Raw genomic sequence first — 17,445 nt, forward strand, 5'->3', positions numbered from 1 at the left:
CTGGTATGATGCAGAGCTGGTGTTATGACTCCTAATCTAGTTATTTTTCCATTATATCAAAGCTTTTTTGTTGACCAATACACACTATTTCTAAAAGCAACAGAGTTTTGCTAGTGGTTTAATCGTGTCCTCTTTCCTGAGAGGTGGAATAAAATTACTCAGGCTCCTGGAGATAAGAGCATTAGCTCATACTGGAGGAAGGAGTCCTGAAGCACACTCACGCCCTGATTCAGTACCTCACATGTCAACCAGGACCTGAGTCTGAGGCTCCTGTGACGGTGCTAATCCTGTCCATACAGCATGGAAAGAGTGCCCAGCACAGGACGCTTCACTCTTGTTAGAGACATTTATTCAGGGGATTGGGCTGCTTTGTTGTGTGCAGAGTAAGGTGCTGAACATTTAAGTCTTTAGCTTTAAGAATCTTAGAGTCTGGGGCTGATTTGTGAAAAACACTTGGTCTTCTTACAGAGGACCTGGGTTCGGTTCTCCTAAACACCTGGATAGCTCACTCCAGTTCCAGGCAATTCAACCCCTTGTTCAGGCCGTTGCAGGCACCAGACGTGGATGTGTTACACATATATACATTCAGGTACAGTCACATTCTCCCCCCCTCCCCCCCCCCCCCCCCCGCCAAAGAAAAAAAAGACTCTCAGAGTCAGCTAGAATAGGTGACTAAGTTGCAGGCCACAGCTTCAGGGCTTTTGTAGGGAGGGTTTGGAAGAAGGGTGTAGTTGATGATTATCTGTTAGGGAGGGCTTCCTGTAAAGTCAGGGTCTGAGCTTCAGAAATAAATAGAAGTTGGGCAAGTGAAGCAAACTGTGGGTTGGTCTAATAGTATCCTTTATAAAGGTGTTGAGGACAGCTGTGTGCTTGCCTGCCTGCCTGCCTGCCTGCCCTCCCCATCTATTTCACTCTTGCCTGCCCTCCCTCCCTTTTATCCACCTTCCCTTTCTCCCTGTCCCCGTCCCTATACCCCCCAGGGCTTTATGTGTCTCAAGCTACCCTCACATTCACTTTGTAGCTAAGGATGACATCTGATCCTCCTCTACCACTGAAGTACTGAGGTTACAGGTGTGAGTTACCACACCCAGTGTGTGTGGTACTGGGAATGAATTCATGCATGCTAAGCAGGCACTGTACCAGCTTAACTGCATCCCGAGCCTCCAAAGTTCACTTTGGACCCAAGACTTGAGACACTAGAGGAAGATCCAACGGAGCATGTCCACATGACAGTTATACACACTGGGTCTGGAACCCAGGAGTAAGGTCTGGCCTAGACAAAGGAGTCTTCTGCAGGTAGATGGTATTTTATGTCTCAGTGAGTAGGCTCACCGAAGGATGAGAATGGCATCAGTAGTTAAATGATGTATCTGGTAAAATCTCTCAACAGAGATGGACTGCTTCACTAATCAGATTTGGAGATGGGGCATGTATGCTTGTGTCTTTTAAAATCAGCAAGTATTTTTTAATATTTTTTTTTCTCCAAAGTGCTTGGATTCACCCATGGAGGAAATGTGCTGCTGGGCTGTTCATCCAAGACTCTGCTTGTGAGGAGGCTGTTCACTCCCCACCTCAGCGCTCTTGAGGAGCCCAGCCATTGGAACTTATTGGGGGCGGGGAGGCGGAAGTCTTTGCTTTGTTACCGTTTTGAGTGTTAAGTCCTTAAATGTAATTGGAGAAATAATGAGAGTATCCTCAGGATTAAAGAAGTTCAATGGATTTTAATTTTCTTGACAAACTATTATTAAGAGATTGTTTGGGGAGATTTGCTCTCTCAGTAGGATTAGCTAACGTGCATATTTCGTTTGGAAAAGTAGTTCTTGAGTTAGAAAGCGAGGCCAGAAGAGCCGTTTCTATTGCTTTATATGTGCAGAGAAGACATGTGACTGCCAGGTGAGAGTTCTCCTGATAGAAGCAGGGAAACAGAGAGAATTATAATACGTTAGGGAAAGGATTCTCTTTATCCACTGTACCTGCTTTTATCTTCAATTCTGGACGGCTCTGCCAGCAGGGGTTTTTTCTCCCTTATTCTTGTCCTGCCAAGAGTTGCATATTTTTGGCAAAATGTTCATTACTGGCCAGGAGCTCACAAGAAAGCCTTTGCCAGAGAATTAAGCAAGCAGAAGTCTGTCAAAACAAATATTCTAGTTTGAAAATATAGTCGTGCAGGGGGAGGGTGTGTAGTAGAGGAGGCCAGGGCATGCTCTGAGACTGAGTATTCATTTCATAAGAATTCTGTGTTCTGAAAGGCTGCTGTTTGCCAGTGGTGAAGGAAGCAGGGCTGTGGTACATAAAGTGTACTGCTGAGCAAGGACAGGTTTCCTGGGGACGTGGGCTTTGTTCTTGGGTTTGGTATGCTGCTCCTATGATGACAGCCTTGTCTAAGAGTGAAGTTTTTTGATAACAAATAGCCTTTTAAATTAAATTTAAGAGGTAGTTAACAAAACTTATGTTTACATGGAAAAAACTCTGAGGCCTGAGGATATTAAGTACACATAAACAAATCCTCACAGAAACACCAGTCATTTCATAAGCATTTATTTGGCTAGGAAATGCCAACTTCATATGACTCCAACCTTAAAAGTATTCATTATTGATTCTAAAGAGCAAAACTTGTTTTTCCCCTCTTTTTCTTCCATTTGTTTGTCATATAAAAATTTATTTTATAAATGAAGAAGAGTATAGATTGGATGAACACAAGTGTTTTTAGATTCCTTTATTATGTAGATACTCAGGGCTACTACTAAAATAGTTATTTTTTGAGTTGGAGAAACATGTTTGCTTGTTAGCTGATTTTTCTGGTTGGACCTCCTAGGGTGGGAATTTCATACAAAATTGGATTTAGTTCTAAAGGATTTCCTGAAGGAACATCTACATGCTGCTGACAATTTTCTAGAATTTAAGAAAATAAAGCATGCTACCTTGTAATATTTCAGTAAATGTCATATGTGATTAAAGTACATTAAGAATACAATTAAAAACATCAATATAGTATTAGTAAAATACACATCAATTTATTCTTACCTCTTCCTGGCAGAACTTACTTAGATCTGCTGCCTGAGTAATTCAAGGGACACACGCCCGAGTCCAGAGCACAAGAGGAAGTCTTTTTGCCCTTTGGATTTCTGACTTGATCTACTTTAGTTACTGGAAGAGAGGCTAATTAATGTAAAATTTCTTTAGTTTTAGTAACTCAGAAGAATAAAAATCTTTTGAAGTCTTCAAAAGATCATGGTGCACCATTGGAATTTGCCTTTAGTAAATGTAACATTTGTTTTCTAAAGAATTATAACAACATACTTAAATTCCAGAACAGTAAGCAAAATAGCTTAAGTTCACTGACTTGAAAAAACATTCTTTTATACTGCATGGTTCTAAAATAAATACTTAAAAGAAACAGAGAGCAAGCCATTCTATCTTGGATTTCATTTTCCTTCAGATAGAACAGCTAGAACAAACATTCTTGCTAGTTAACATTGCCTGTGTTTTTATGAAGTTAATAACTGACCTGTCAATCACGCCCTATATAAATACGGTAGTTGAATGCTTTCTGCTTTAGAAGCACTTTTATTTACAAGAGCTGCCAGCCAAGATTTCCAAAGCACTCCACGGGCTGTTTGCTTTGATCTGTTTTGAGGGCTGGTCTCTTTATACCTGTTGGTTTGCTCTTTATGATACCTCTGTGTGATCAGGTATTGGGAGAGCAGATGTGCAAAATAAACACAGAGAGACCAGGGCTCAAGAGAAATCATGTAATTATGCACCAACAACTCTAGAAGAGAGAATATTTTCCTAAATCAACTTAGTTGCTGTTATGAGAAGAGAACAGATGTCATGGTATTCACCCCAGAGAAGCTGGAGTTTTTCTTTAACCAGCAGCAGCTCTTTATGGAGTGCTGTGGGTACTCAGACTGCAGCTTGCTGAGACAGTGCAGGCCCTCCCTCCCTCCCCCACCTCGACTTTGCCTTTGACCCTTTCTCATTTGCTCCTTCCTTAGGGAGTGTTTATCACATGTCTCCATCCAAATAACCAGTCCTCTGTTGGGAGAGCTACCTTTGAATTTTGAACTGGAAATGTGCCTTTTCACAGTTAAGGCCACTTTCAAAACAGAATAGCATTTTGGTGGGTCCCTCTGATTTAGAGTTTCCCCAGTACTGTGAGGAACTGAATACTGAGGGCCTTTGTATCCCCTCAAACACCCCCTCCCCCACCCTGCACACTGGAGCACGCAGACACACACACACACCCCGTACTCCCCCCTGCAATGCAAGCATACATAGTCTTTAGTAAGTGAAAGAAGGGCAGAAAGGAAGAGAAACTTCACTGCTTGCCTCCAAAATAACCTATTCTGAGGGACTTCTTTTCTCCTCTTAATGAAATGCTGCCTTAGCGTTTCCCATGAATTAATTACATTTGCATATTACTTTCCTCTAGGAAACTTAATGTTTGAAGTTTGTAACTTCTATTTTTGTTTGAAACTAGAAAGTTTTTCCCTGTGCTTTAAGCTGGAAATTTTATCATCACTTAACAATGCTTTCGGAGGGGAGGTGGGTTTTCAGGCCCTCAAAGGGGTTCTCCATGCATGGGCAAGTCCTCTTCATACTCGCTGGCCATCTGGGCCAGCACTTTTCCGTCCTGTGACACTGGCATGACTCAGTTTTTCTGTGGAAGGGTGCCAGTGCTTGGCTCCAGGGTTAGAAAGTAAGCTTTTTACTAATAGGTGTTCTCCTTGCTTTCTGCCCAGAAAAGTTCTGAATCTGGTATTTCCAGTGGTTATTATTGCAGTTTGTGGGGCTTCTGGTGTTTAGCTTTTAAATCTTGCAGTCTCTGATAGTCAGCAGAGTGTAAGTAATACCCGGTGCCCTGTGGCAGCAACCTTCCTTGGGTACTTACAGAGTAAAAGTATTTGGTCAATGTTAAGGTAGATTAAAGCTTGGTTTTGAACTCTGTTCTCCTGTAGAGCCTTGTTGGGGAGCAAAAATTGGAAAGCTCTGAGGCTGACAGGAAGCACACACTAGCTCAGTTGTAAGACTATGGCCTGAGCTCAGGCAGAAGCCTCCTAAGAGGTAGGAAAAAGCTGAAATCACCTCTGAGCGTCTTTAAGCCTTAATTGTAAGTGGAGCCACAGGGCAGCCAGAGGAGCCAAAAGCAATTACAGAGGATGGGCCATGCTGCAGATACCAGTGAAGAAACTGCTGCCACAGATGTGCCAGGGATGGTGGGGTAGAGGTGGGGGTGGGGGTGGGGGAACCTCCAGCTGCTTGTTTTTATTTTACATTCATTCAGGGTTCAGGCCTGTAATTAAATTTTCTGAACAAAGACCCTATTAGGTTACACAATCCAGCTTGATGACTAACAGTTCTTCCTTCGAGGTACTGAGGAAATCTGTAGTGTGTAAAGCAAATACAGGACTGGGGGAAGGCGTTCCAGTGAACAGTGGACTGTGGGGCTGCTTCAGGTGGACCTTTCTGCCATTTCAGCACTTGATCAGGTGACTCAGTTTACCCTGTGGTCTAAAACTGTCTCAGTGATAGGCCTTATTCAATACCCGTGAAAATATGTGCATTTCTAACTAATAGAGTATTGTTTTTTAAAACTCTCTCTCTAGCCAGTGTGATGGCTCAGTGGGTAAAGATACCAACAAGTGGGATGTTCTTTATTTGATCCCTGGGGTCCACATGGTAGAAAGAACCAACTTCTACAGGTGTTCCTTTGATTCCTTACATCCTAAGACATATTGCCATCACACCCACAGACATGAGCACACAACACACACTTAAAAAATTATTTCTTTAAAAGTTTAATTTAATACTATTTTTTGAGATAGGGTCCCCTATGTAAACCATGCTGCCTCTACATCCTGGGTGCTGGGATTAAAGGTGTGTGGCACCACTCCTAGCCTTAAGAACAATGTCAGTTTAAAAAATCTCTCTCCACTTTCATGTAGGCACCATATACTTGCTTAAAACATTTTCAGAGTGACCCAAACAGAATTTATATTTATTCTTGGGCCCAAACTTAAGGCAGCGTCTCAGAATTTGAGAACTAAGAGTTCAGATCCATTAGCTTGACATCTCAGACCTCCCACCCCTACCTCCACCCCCATCCATTCTTCTAGGCAAGCCAAAGGCATCTAGGCCTCAAAAGCATTTGTGCTTACCCTTTGCTAAAGGCTTACTTCCTCCCCTTTCAGCCTCCCAGCAGGCCTAGGAGAAGTTGATACTTGCTGTCCTTTAAAACCAAGCATCATCTAAGCAGTGTCTGTATGGTCTAGCCTATTTTTTGAAGCCTGACAATGTCCCAGTTTATCTCAGTTCATGTGAGACTAACTTTCTGGAGGGCTTCTCTTTGGCTCTTGCCCACTGCTCAGACCTCTATAACCATATTATCCCTCTCCCTCTCCCACTCTCCCAGCCCCCCCATCCCCGTCGATTTTTCTTTTGTTTTAGGTTTTCTGCTTTTGTTGTCTTGTTTTGTAAGTCTAATTTAAAATTCCTGGGAAGTGAGGCTAGAATTATCTAGAGTGTATCAGTGTCCCTGTCAACTGTTGACTATGGCCTCTATGTCTCGGGCCAGGGCTTAATGTATTTGTAGTCTTTAAGAGTGAGCCACTTTCAGAACCACTGGGCTCCTTTGTACCAGGGTTATTTTTTTTGACTTGTCAGCACAGTAGTGTGAAAGCTAGACCTAATTCTGTCCAGAACATCTAATTTCCAAATCTTTACATGAGCAGAATGGTGTCATAGTCACACACTGGAGCACTTTCCCCTGGGCACTGCCAACTCTTTCTTATGCTGACTGGCTGACCCATGGCCAGTGTTCCTCAGATCTTATTTCAGTCTTCTGGGTTATTTTTATTTTTAATTAAAGGCAAACTTGTTTCTAAGACTTTTCCTGGACCAAAGGCAAGTGAATATTCATGAAATGTTTGCTTTCTTGACTTTAATTTACTTCAGCAGGTGATAACTTAGGTGGGATTATGTCTTGACAGTGATCTGACAAGGTTCCTGTTCATGGTAGTTATTGACTTGTCTAGTATTAGCGTTTTACAGATAGCACAGAGCCACCATCCTAGAATTTAGACTATCTAAGGAGCTGGCTTTCTTTTAATTTTGTGTTATGAGTTTGAGGAAGATGTGTATTTTGCCAAGTTGAAACTTTGAAGACAGCAATGCTTAACTCATCTGATCTGAAAATTACTGGCAAAGTAACTGCTTGTGCCAAATGCACACCAGGTCTAAATAGTGAATGGCCTGCTGTTACTGGCACAGCATGCTGTAGGCTTCAGAAAGCTTATTTACACCAGACTGAGAAGCATTTTAAGAAGCCATTATAGGCTGTGCACACAGTGAGCAGTCTCACATTTACATAGCATCTAGGATACTGCTGCAGATACTCATTCTTTAGTTTTTCTAGATTTTTGTTTGTTCGTTTTTGTTTTTTCCCCTTCAAGGAGCTAGATTTAGTGGGAGCCTCATGGGAAACCATGGTAAGCAGTCATAAGATATTTTGACTTTGTTTGTTGCGACAGGTTCTCTTGTCCAGGCTGGCCTGGAAGCCTTGATCTTCTTGCCTCTTAACTCTCAAGGCAAGTGTGCACCACAGCACTAGCCTTCTTCTTACTTTAGCTGTTAGGGTCTGGTCTAGTTTCTCTTAGTGGACCATCAACTCCTGGAGGTGGGACTTTGTCTTCTTCCTTCTTGTGTCTGGTGCAGCTCAGAAGTTTGGTGTTAGATGTGTGAATGAGTGTCTTCAGGGAAGCCTTAAGTGAGAGCACATGGATTCATGCTGTCATCTGAACTTGTGGGGAGAGATCAGGAGTGTGTCAGAGCAAAAAGGCTCTGTAACATTTGGTTGGGAACAAGCAGGAATCACACCTTTGCAAAGCCTGGGATAAAAACCTGCCAAATGAGGTAGAGCAGCTTAAGATGAATGGGGGACCGTGCCCCAGCTTGAGGGCATGGGAGCAAGTCACGTGTTTTAAAGTGTGGGTTGAAAAGGAGTACATTTGTTTTAGATGATCATTTTGGCAATTGAATGGAGACACACTATAACTGGATTGGAACTCAAAGCTGAAGCCAGGAGATCAGTATGTTTACTTGAGTGGTTCTGCTGGCTAGAGCAATGTAGACTTTTGGAAGTCAGGCTTTGGGATTTCATACACCAGCAGTTTGTTTGTTTTTTTAATTGAGACTCAGCTAATAGAATTTTTTTTTTTTACAGTAGAACTTCATTTTGCTAAAGAAGGACACTAAACTACTTGGTCAGGGTAGTTTCATAAAATGAAGGGTATTTCATCATAGAATATACCCCAAGTTAAAAATTGTTAGCTATTTAATTTTTAAGCATTTTATTTCTCTCTGTCTCTCTGTCTCTCTGTCTGTCTGTCTCTCTCTCTCTCTCCCTCTCCCTCTCTCCCTCTCTCCCTCTCTCTCTCTCTCTCTCTCTCTCTCTCTCTCTCTCTCTCTCTCGTGTGTGTGTGTGTGTGTGTGTGTGTGTGTGTGTGTGTGTGTGTGTGTGCGCGCGCCTGTCTGTCTACCTATCTGTCCTTTCTGATGTGTTACCTCATTTGATCCCAGTGTTAACTGGAAAGGGTGTGTATATGAACAGTTATCCCTGGTAAATAGAAGAGTAAACTGGATTCAGAGGTTGGGTGGCTTAAGTGTATCACATATCTGATGAATAACAGAACCAAAACCACCATTCAATATATGGACACATTATTTTGGTTTTGCTCACAATTTCAGGGAAGAAAGGAAAAAAAGGAAAAGAAGCCCTGGCCTTATTATGAGTCATATCTTCTGAGTCAAAACAGATATGACTTGTCCTTAGACAAAAACAGAATTTTATTGATGACTTTTGATTCATCTTTATCTTTCAACATCATGCATTAGCAACCCGTGAACTTGAGTGACCTTGTTAAGTAGGCCAGCGGGTGCTAGGTGGCTTTTTCGGCTATGTTTTCAGTTCATCCTCAGCCGCTCCTGTCTTTCTATAGAGAAGCTGTGGCCATCCTTCTGGGTTGTATTATGAGAATGGCATGCACAGTGGGGCCATGGGAGTGTGCACAGTGTCATAGCCTGTCATCATGGTCTTGTTTTTAAAATTATTTAAAAATTTAAATCTCTTCCCTGGTATACTTGTAGATTAAATTTAGTACATATAAATCCTAGAGCAAATAGAATAGATTTAATAGCTATTTAGCTTTTGTAGAAAGGAAGTGAATAAAAAGAACAAAATTAGACTTAAGGAGGGAAAACCTGAAGCAATAGTGATTTGACTTATACAAAAGGGAAAAAGGTGTTAGAAACTACCTGGTGTCACCTGTGGTGGTAGAATAATGAAAGGGGGGACCCCCTTCCCACCCCCATGCCCTGGTGGTGGAGTCTCAATAGTTCCAGCTCTAGCGGGCCAAGCACTAATTTATCTCAGCAGCTCCGTGCTGCCTCCAGGTACTCTCTGACCCAGGCAGCAGTCTCCCTACCTGTCTAGTTCCCAGGGCAGGTTGTTACCACATCAGTCACATACATCGCAGGTCTGGTTCGGTGTCCTGTCACCATGCTCTCTCTTCAGCTCAATTAAGTCCACATGAAAGAGCACTCCAGGGGTGGGGATTGGCTCAGTGTAGAGCGCGTGCCCTGGGTTCGGTCCCCAGCTCCACACAATGTCCTCTGAGCCAATTGATAAGATATGGTTTGCCCATCTAGACAACACAAAATCCTGTATACATCCATCCCTTACAAGTACTCATAGCAACCTCAATGTATACACAGAGAAGAGTCTTAATATCTGCCGCCATGTTCTCCCAGCTTTTCCTTCTTTGCTCTGGCCTCCTCTCTCCTCTTCTCCCTTCCTTCTAAAACCTCTGTTCCCTCCTCCCTTCCTTCTCATCCAATGGCAGGCCTTGTTTTATCTTGTTTGTCTTCACCTGCATAATGACATCAACCTACAGTCACCTCCCTGTGATGGCTTTATAAACAGTGCTACTGGTGTGTCACAAAATCCTCTGACCTAAGAAACACCAGGTCAACAGAATTCACTTAAAATAAAGTAGGTGCCATATTAAAGCTAGCAGAAATTGTTCCTTCAGCTAACTGTTGTTTGTTTAGTCTTTATTATCAGTCATTTTTCTGGCAAATATGAAATTATTTTTGAATTCTTTTTAAGAGTTATATTAAATTCTTTCAGTGTAAACCCAGATGGTGGTCAGTCCATTGTAATTATAAAATAATGTAAGAATGGTTTTCTTTTCCAAGGATGAAATAAATACTTATTGTAGTATTTGTGCCTTTTTATATGCCTATTCAGGCCTAGAAGTGTGTTTTTAACTACTAGAATGGATACATCAAAAGGAAGCATAGTTTTCTGGTAATGCATAGGTAAAAGAGTGTACAGTAGCATTGAGTGTATAGAGTACCATGGCTGTCTCCTTTAGTCACGGCGTCTGTGTCTCCGTGTATCTGTGTTTCTGTAAGTGTTAACTGTATCTCATTTGGTAGCTTCCATTTTTTTTTGGCTGTTGGCACTTAATATGTTCAGTGTTGAGTAAAACAATTTAGTATTTAATCCGTGAAAATTATAGGTGTTAAGTTTTCAGAATGCTGTGTAAAATTTTATGACAAACTTAAATTTTAATCATATTTTCAATGTTTGTATTTTATGTATTTTGAAAAGCTGTCTGTGCTGTAAAAACAAGTGAGTTGTATTCTCTGATCTGCTGGACACTGGCATGTTGGCCTTCATGATAATTTATCCTAATATCTGTTTTCTTCCTTTCATCTCCTCTTCAAAGTAGGGAGGAAGGGGAAGAGCCTAGGCGGCGGGATCCAAGGCCAAAGAGCACTGGTGATAATCGGTGGAGAAGGGACAGAGTTAGATTTGTGGATGTGTTATCTCTGTTCTCACAGAAACACCACTGAACAGGCATGGCTGGCTATTCCCGTCCTGCAGAAAGCAGATGAGAGGGCGCCTGGAAGGGTAGGCAGGCCCCCGGCTTGCTGTAGAGAGCAGTCCCTCCTCCACGCGGCCGGCTCTCGGGCTTCCTTTCCACAGATGCTTCCCCATTACTGTCCCAACGCAGAAAACAGTAGGGGACGTGGTTTCAGATTCTATTCCCTGGTTAGTAGCAGCCTTTTCTAAAGTAAAAATTTCACATTATTTATAAAACTTGCCATTAGAATAGGCTTATTATGGATAGATATAATACTTGAACTGCCTTAGTTTTGTGGCATGTTATTAGATTTGCCTGAACTCATAGCATTTTATATGAAACATCATTATTTAATGAGGATGGGTGTTTTACTTAACATTTGTGAGTTTTAAATGCTTTTTAATACTTGGAGTCTTTCTAGACTTAGGATATTTAGCAGGCAGTGGCTTTGAAGGTTAGGTATGCTGACTCACGGAATCCTGGTGTGACCGAGTCTGTGAGAGGGGTGAGTAGCAGTGCACAGCACTCTTTTTTTTTTTTTTTTTTTGGAGCTGGGGACCGAACCCAGGGCCTTGGGCTTCCTAGGCAAGCGCTCTACCACTGAGCTAAATCCCCAACCCACAGCACTCTTGATACACTTGTAGCTCCTCTGCCAGATTATAGTGAGTACAAGTGGTGCTCAGTAACAAGTCACCAAGTCAGAAAGCCATGCTCACCACAGCACTGCCATTGTGACTAAGGTACACTACGTAAAAACTGGTTCTCTGGAAGGTTGGAGAGGTTGAACTAAAAGTTGGGGAGCAAATGGGGGAGAAGAAAAAGAGGTAATTATTCCAGTTGATTCAACATCCAGTTTGAGAATTCAGAAAGGATAATAAAATAAGGTCAAGAAATTATGACAGATACAGCACAAGAAAATCTCCTTGGACCAAGGAAAATGAGTCCCAACACAGTGAGGGAGGGGCTGTGCACACACACAAAGGCCCAGCCTTTAGAGCTGATGATGGTGGTGAGGAAACTACTGGCCATTTACACACAGAAGGAAGCATTGCACACAGTGGCCAAGGAATTAATGAAGTGGGGCTGGAGGGAGGGTAACTCAGCTGTTAAGAGCACTTGCTCTTGCAGTAGACCCAGGTTCAGTTCCCAGCACCCACATGGTGGCCCATGACCAACCATAGCTCAGATGCTGTAGGTCCCAGGCCTTCTTCGGGCCAACATGGGCACAAGCATGCACATAGTACACAGACATACAGACAGATAGAACACATGGAAATAAAATATTTTTAGTTAAAAAGAAATTAATGGAACAATATTTTTAAAATTCTGAGGCTATATAAGTTTATTCCCATTTTTTCCATATTTGGCTAAAATTATTAACCAAATTTGAAGATAAAAATATATTTTTATTTTTTAAAATTGTGTTTTAAGTAACGTAAGATAATACTTTTCCCTCTGACTATTAAGTCAAAAGCAAAGATAGCATCTAAACTTCAATTAAAACAATGTGGCAAATAGAATTGCTTAACTGATCTGTGTTTGCCATTCCTTCAGAACACCAGAAGCTAATGTGTGTACAGTTCGCCATTGTACGTGTGTGTATGGGGTCTCTATAATAAGCAAGATTGGATGTTTTGCTCTGTGTTTCTTACCTTTTTAAAAGTGGACAAATAATAGTTGTAGTTAATAGAAAATTAGAGGAAGAGAAAAGAGATCCGATTTATTCTTTCATTTATTTAAAAAATTGTAGGAAATGCATGGTTGGCCTGTCCCTCTCTGGGTGCTGTGGTATATAGCTGAAGAGAAAATGCTGCCTCAGCCTGTGAGGGACTTGGGGTCTGGTTATTTGGGGAAACACATGGAAGGGAATGGGAACAGAATGGCTCCAGCCAGATAAAGAATGTTCAGAGCTCGGCTCTGCATGATCTTGATGGGCAGGCAAGCTGCTTTGGGCCAAGTGGATGGCTTTCTGGGATCCACAGAGGTGACAGCCTGATTTCAGAGCACTTTAAAAACTCAACTTTCATGAGAGTAGCAAACACATGACCGACCTGAGAATGTCTAATTTAATACATTTTATTAGCATTTAAGCAGAAACTATCCTGCTTTCCACTGCCAGCTGCAGGAAACTAGGGGTTAGGTGTTTTCTTTTCTTTTTTTTTTAATAGTAACAACAGTAATGAGCTGTACTTACTCCAGATTATTTTCTGACTATTCAAACAACAAATGGCTGAAGTGCCCAACAATGGTCTTTCTCCATTGTTTCTCCAAACACAGGCTTTTCCCGTTTGTTTGGAAATGGGAAAGTAGCTCATCTGTGGAACATTATGCCACGTTTTGAGTGTTTACAGACAGTGCTGCGTGGGAGACTGAGATAGACACCACTAAGCAGGAACTTGGTTAATTCTGTGGCCAAGGAAAACCGCACTATCGTGAGTGCTCTGAGTCATCACTTAGGTGTTGGGAACTTACCTTCATAGACACCACATCCTACTGGCTGTGGACAACAGTGAAGGACAGTAGCATTTACCTGGTGTCTGGTTTTTAGTTTGCTTTGGTTTTTGTTTGTTTGCTTTATTTGTAAATAATCTTGGTCTTCGAATCCCCAGACTTTTTTCAAATATGTACTGGGAAAAATGAAGCATTGAGCCTGATTAAGAGCAGATGCGTGCTCCTGGCCCTTTTCTGATTTAATGTGCACGAAAGGTAGAAGTTTAGGGGAAGCAGGGGAGGGCAAAGTTATTGTAGTTTAGTTGATAGATTCTCTCGGTTTAAATAGAGACAAGAGACTTACTGAACCAAAAGGAACTATCTATGGTCCAGCGATCTCTAGAAGTGCTCCGTGAGAACAGATGAGTAGATTTTTATAGATTAGTTTAGCTGCTGGTTTCCCTGTTTAGATTCAGTGTGTGGTCCTGGCTCAGAGTATGCAAGCAAGAAGCTCAGGTAAGGGACCTTTATCTGACTGGACCAGGCTGACTGACAGTATAAAGAGATTCTTGTCTGACCAAACCACAGGGGCATGAAGTCCTTTGAAAACTGACTTGTCTGGGTCATAGTCTGTCCTTCACTTGCTAAGCAGCTGCCTGGCATGGAGTAGGGTACCGGCTTAATGGAAGGTGAGGTGGGTGCCTCGTTCTGTGCTCACACCCAGTGTGCTCCATCCTGGGAGGCTCGCTTAACTTGTAATGCTTATAATTCAAGGCCCTCGTTCTAGCTTGGTCTTTGAGTTCTGGGATTATGGTAGTACCTTCCCTTCCCTTATTGACTTGAATTGGCAAATTAATGGTTTTTTTTCTCTTTTTTCTTTTTTTCGGAGCTGGGGACCGAACCCAGGGCCTTGCGCTTGAGCTAAATCCCCAACCCCGGCAAATTAATGTCAACCATAGTGAAAATATCTGTATAATTTAGGAAAGAAACTTAAAAGGTAAAAAAATAGAATTTTAAATATTCCAGAAATACTGTGTTTTATGTGAATCTATTAATTCTCTTTTTTATAGTTATTTTAATTTTTAGATTTTATTTTATGTGTATGGTTATTTTGATTTCATATATATATGTTCAACACATGTGTGCTGAGTACCTATGAAGGTCATACTTTATCCCTTGATACTGGAGTTAGGATGATTATGGGCCACCATATGGGTGCTGAGAACCAAATTCAGGGCCTCTGTAAGAGCCACAAGAGCTTTTAACCACGGGGCCATCTCTCTAGCCCTGAACCTATTGTCTCTTAATGAACAAAATAATGAATGAATGAATGAATGAATGAATGAATGAATCCGCTAGATGATGTCTTGAAGGTATGCTAGGTGAGACAGTAGCTAGAAGTCTGCCGAGGAGGATCTGAATAGCAAGTTCACTTACCAAAGTGAGAGTTCGATCCTCTGTATCCAGAGGCAGGAGGATGGGACTGGGACCCTCAGATTGACAAGATGGCTCACTCTTTCTTGGGACAGTGTTTGTTTAAAATGGATTGCTAAGGCAGCAGTAAGAAGGACAGTTTTTGATAATTTTCTGAGTTGTACTTTCTGCTGTTCTGGATACTGGGGTTGGAGCAGAAACAAGGATATTTTGGGTCTCAAGGAGCCACTGTTCTAGGGACAACATAATTTTTAAACTTTCTTCAGTAAAAGCCACTCACTGTTTTCATTATGCATTACCCACAGCTTGTGAGAGAGTAGTTGGAAGTGGCAGGTAGTGTCATCCTGCTTAAGCCAGACAAGCTAGAAATATGGGGGTGGTGGGAGTGAGGGAGGGAGCAGAGAAAGTGCTTATTAGTCTCATTTTGTCCTACAAATCTTGCAAGCTCATGGTTGCAGGGCCTTTTCTTATAAGAAAAAGGAGACTAAGCTGAGGCCCACCCATCACAACCGTCCTTTCAGTGTAATAGCACATGCTATCATGAGAGCACGCACATTACAGCGTGTACTGCCTCTACCATTTTTAAGCTCCAGCTCAGTGATATAAGTGTTCTTACCTGACGAAGACTATTTCTCCTACTCTTAGAATTCCTTGGTTGACTGTAGGCTTTTTATGATTTCTCTTTTATAATCCAAATAATCTCAGCACCTGATACTTTTTTTTAAAAAATGCAAGGTCACCACGTGGCCAAGGAGGATTTGAATCTCTGACCCTCCTCTCTCCACTGGGAACTAGATTTGTTCTACCCAAGCTCATGTAGTGCTGGAACTGAACCAGCTGAGCTACATCCCAGCACTTGGGAGACAGAGGCAGGAGAATCTCTGTGAATTCAAGACTAGTCAGAGGAGGAGGGAGAGGGGGAGTTGAGGGAGGAAGAAAGAGAGAGAGGAGAGAGAGAGAGAGAGAGAGAGAGAGAGAGAGAGAGAGAGAGAGGAGAGAGAGAGAGAGCGAGAGAGAGAGAGAGAGAGGAGAGAGAGAGAGAGAGAGAGAGAGAGAGAGAGAGAGAAATTTTTAAAGTTTTGGATTATAAAAGGAACCAAAATTTTGTACCTGTATCTCATTCCAAAGTGAAGAAAATTCAAATGCAAAAATAATGTTTTCGGTTTATTTTTTTAAGAAAGTGAGGTCATAGAGTTCAATAATAATGTTGCCAATCTAGCTTTCTGCCTGACACTTCTCAATGTGACTTAGGTCTTTCTTGGTGCTTTTCATTTGTTTTCTTTCCCCATTCTCCAACTGCTCCTGTCATTTTTTTTTTATATTTAACCTTTTGATGGTTCTTTGTGAATATCACATTATATATCCCAGTTCCACTCATCTTCCCACCCCCATGTACCTGCCCTCCACCCTTGCAGCTTCCTCTCTGAAACAAAACAAAATAAAAGAAAATCTCATTGTAGAAGCTACCGTGTGTCACAGTGTGTCCTACGGTACACCCTTTTGTCTACACTTCTTTACTTGGAGATATCCATCAGTTATTCTGTTGTTGCCCTGTGCCATGGAGGATCCTGCAGCTTTGGACCTGTACAGTTGTTGTTGTAAAAATATAAAAAATAAGATATCTGCTTTTATCCCCCTAGGATCCGGCACCGTGATGCCTCAAGATATCTACTAGATATCTTAATTCCCAGTCAGCAAAGCCTCTCACCCACTTTCCTCCATCCCATACCACACTGCCAAAGACCTCTCTCTGAGCCTGGCAGCAACCTCTCTACTTATCTAGTTCCCAAGGCAGGTTTCCATTTTCTCTTCACCAAGAATACCCTCTCTGTCCCTCCTGTCTCCCCTCTTTCCATTCCAGTCTCCTCCTCTTCCTTCAACTTTTCTCCCGCCCATCCTTCCTTCTCATCCAATAACAGGCCTCCTTCTATCCTGTACCTGCCCTCATCTGTGTTTTACAAATTCAATAGGGAGAAGGTTCTGGTGAAGTTACCTGAGTCCTGAGTAATGACTAGACAGGCAGTGGAATTAGCATCAAAATACAGATAACTCCAGGGCAAACCACAACATTTCCCCTTTTTGACCAGTTAAAAGGCCTTTTCACTTATATATAAATTGAATACAATTATTACCATTCATATGGTCTGCCCCTGCACTCCTCCAGCAGTTCATTGTTGGGTAGTTGTTGGGGTGGCAAACTCAAAGGCTTGGATTTGGACTTGGGTGTTATCTGAGTGAGTCAGCTTGCCAGCTCTCTGCACCCACACCACCAAGCTGAACTCTTTAGCATTGCCCTGGCTAGCTTACCCAGTGCCTCCGTCTGCAAGGGTCACAGAGCCAGGTAACCCACTCTCATGCCTTCTGGGCCCCTCACACATTCCCAGATCAGCAGTGCCAGCTCAGTTGTGCTGTCCAGGAAAGGTGTAGTGAGGGTCCTCTCTCCCCAGTGCTGTCGCAGATGTGGGGCTGGCTAGCTCTCCCACACTCATGACCTTGGGGCCAGCTCTCCCACCTGCCATAGGTGACAAGGGGTGAGGAGGTTGGGAAGGCGGTCATCCCTCTCCCTCCGTCCCCCACCGAATGGAAGACAGGTGATAGCACCAGCAGTCCCACACTCACACTCTTGGGGCCAGCTCCCCTTCAGTCCTAC

General features: G+C 42.4%; 1 protein-coding gene across 10 annotated transcripts in view; it reads left to right on the forward strand.

Moving 5' to 3' along the window:
• Positions 1-17,445, forward strand: part of Thada (THADA, armadillo repeat containing) — a 303,931-nt gene that overhangs the window by 119,029 nt on the left and 167,457 nt on the right. The window contains exon 27 of one of the 10 annotated variants that reach the window (XM_039112156.2): positions 1,489-16,243. The exons of the other annotated variants lie outside the window; for them this stretch is intronic. Within the exon in view, the coding sequence (XP_038968084.1) occupies positions 1,489-1,585 (97 nt within the window). The 3' untranslated portion in view covers positions 1,586-16,243. Of the gene's footprint in view, positions 1-1,488; positions 16,244-17,445 lie in introns of those variants that run through there. 10 annotated transcript variants of the gene reach the window in all.

This window comes from Rattus norvegicus, chromosome 6 (genome assembly GCF_036323735.1).
Source record: "Rattus norvegicus strain BN/NHsdMcwi chromosome 6, GRCr8, whole genome shotgun sequence".
Lineage (NCBI taxonomy): Eukaryota > Metazoa > Chordata > Mammalia > Rodentia > Muridae > Rattus > Rattus norvegicus.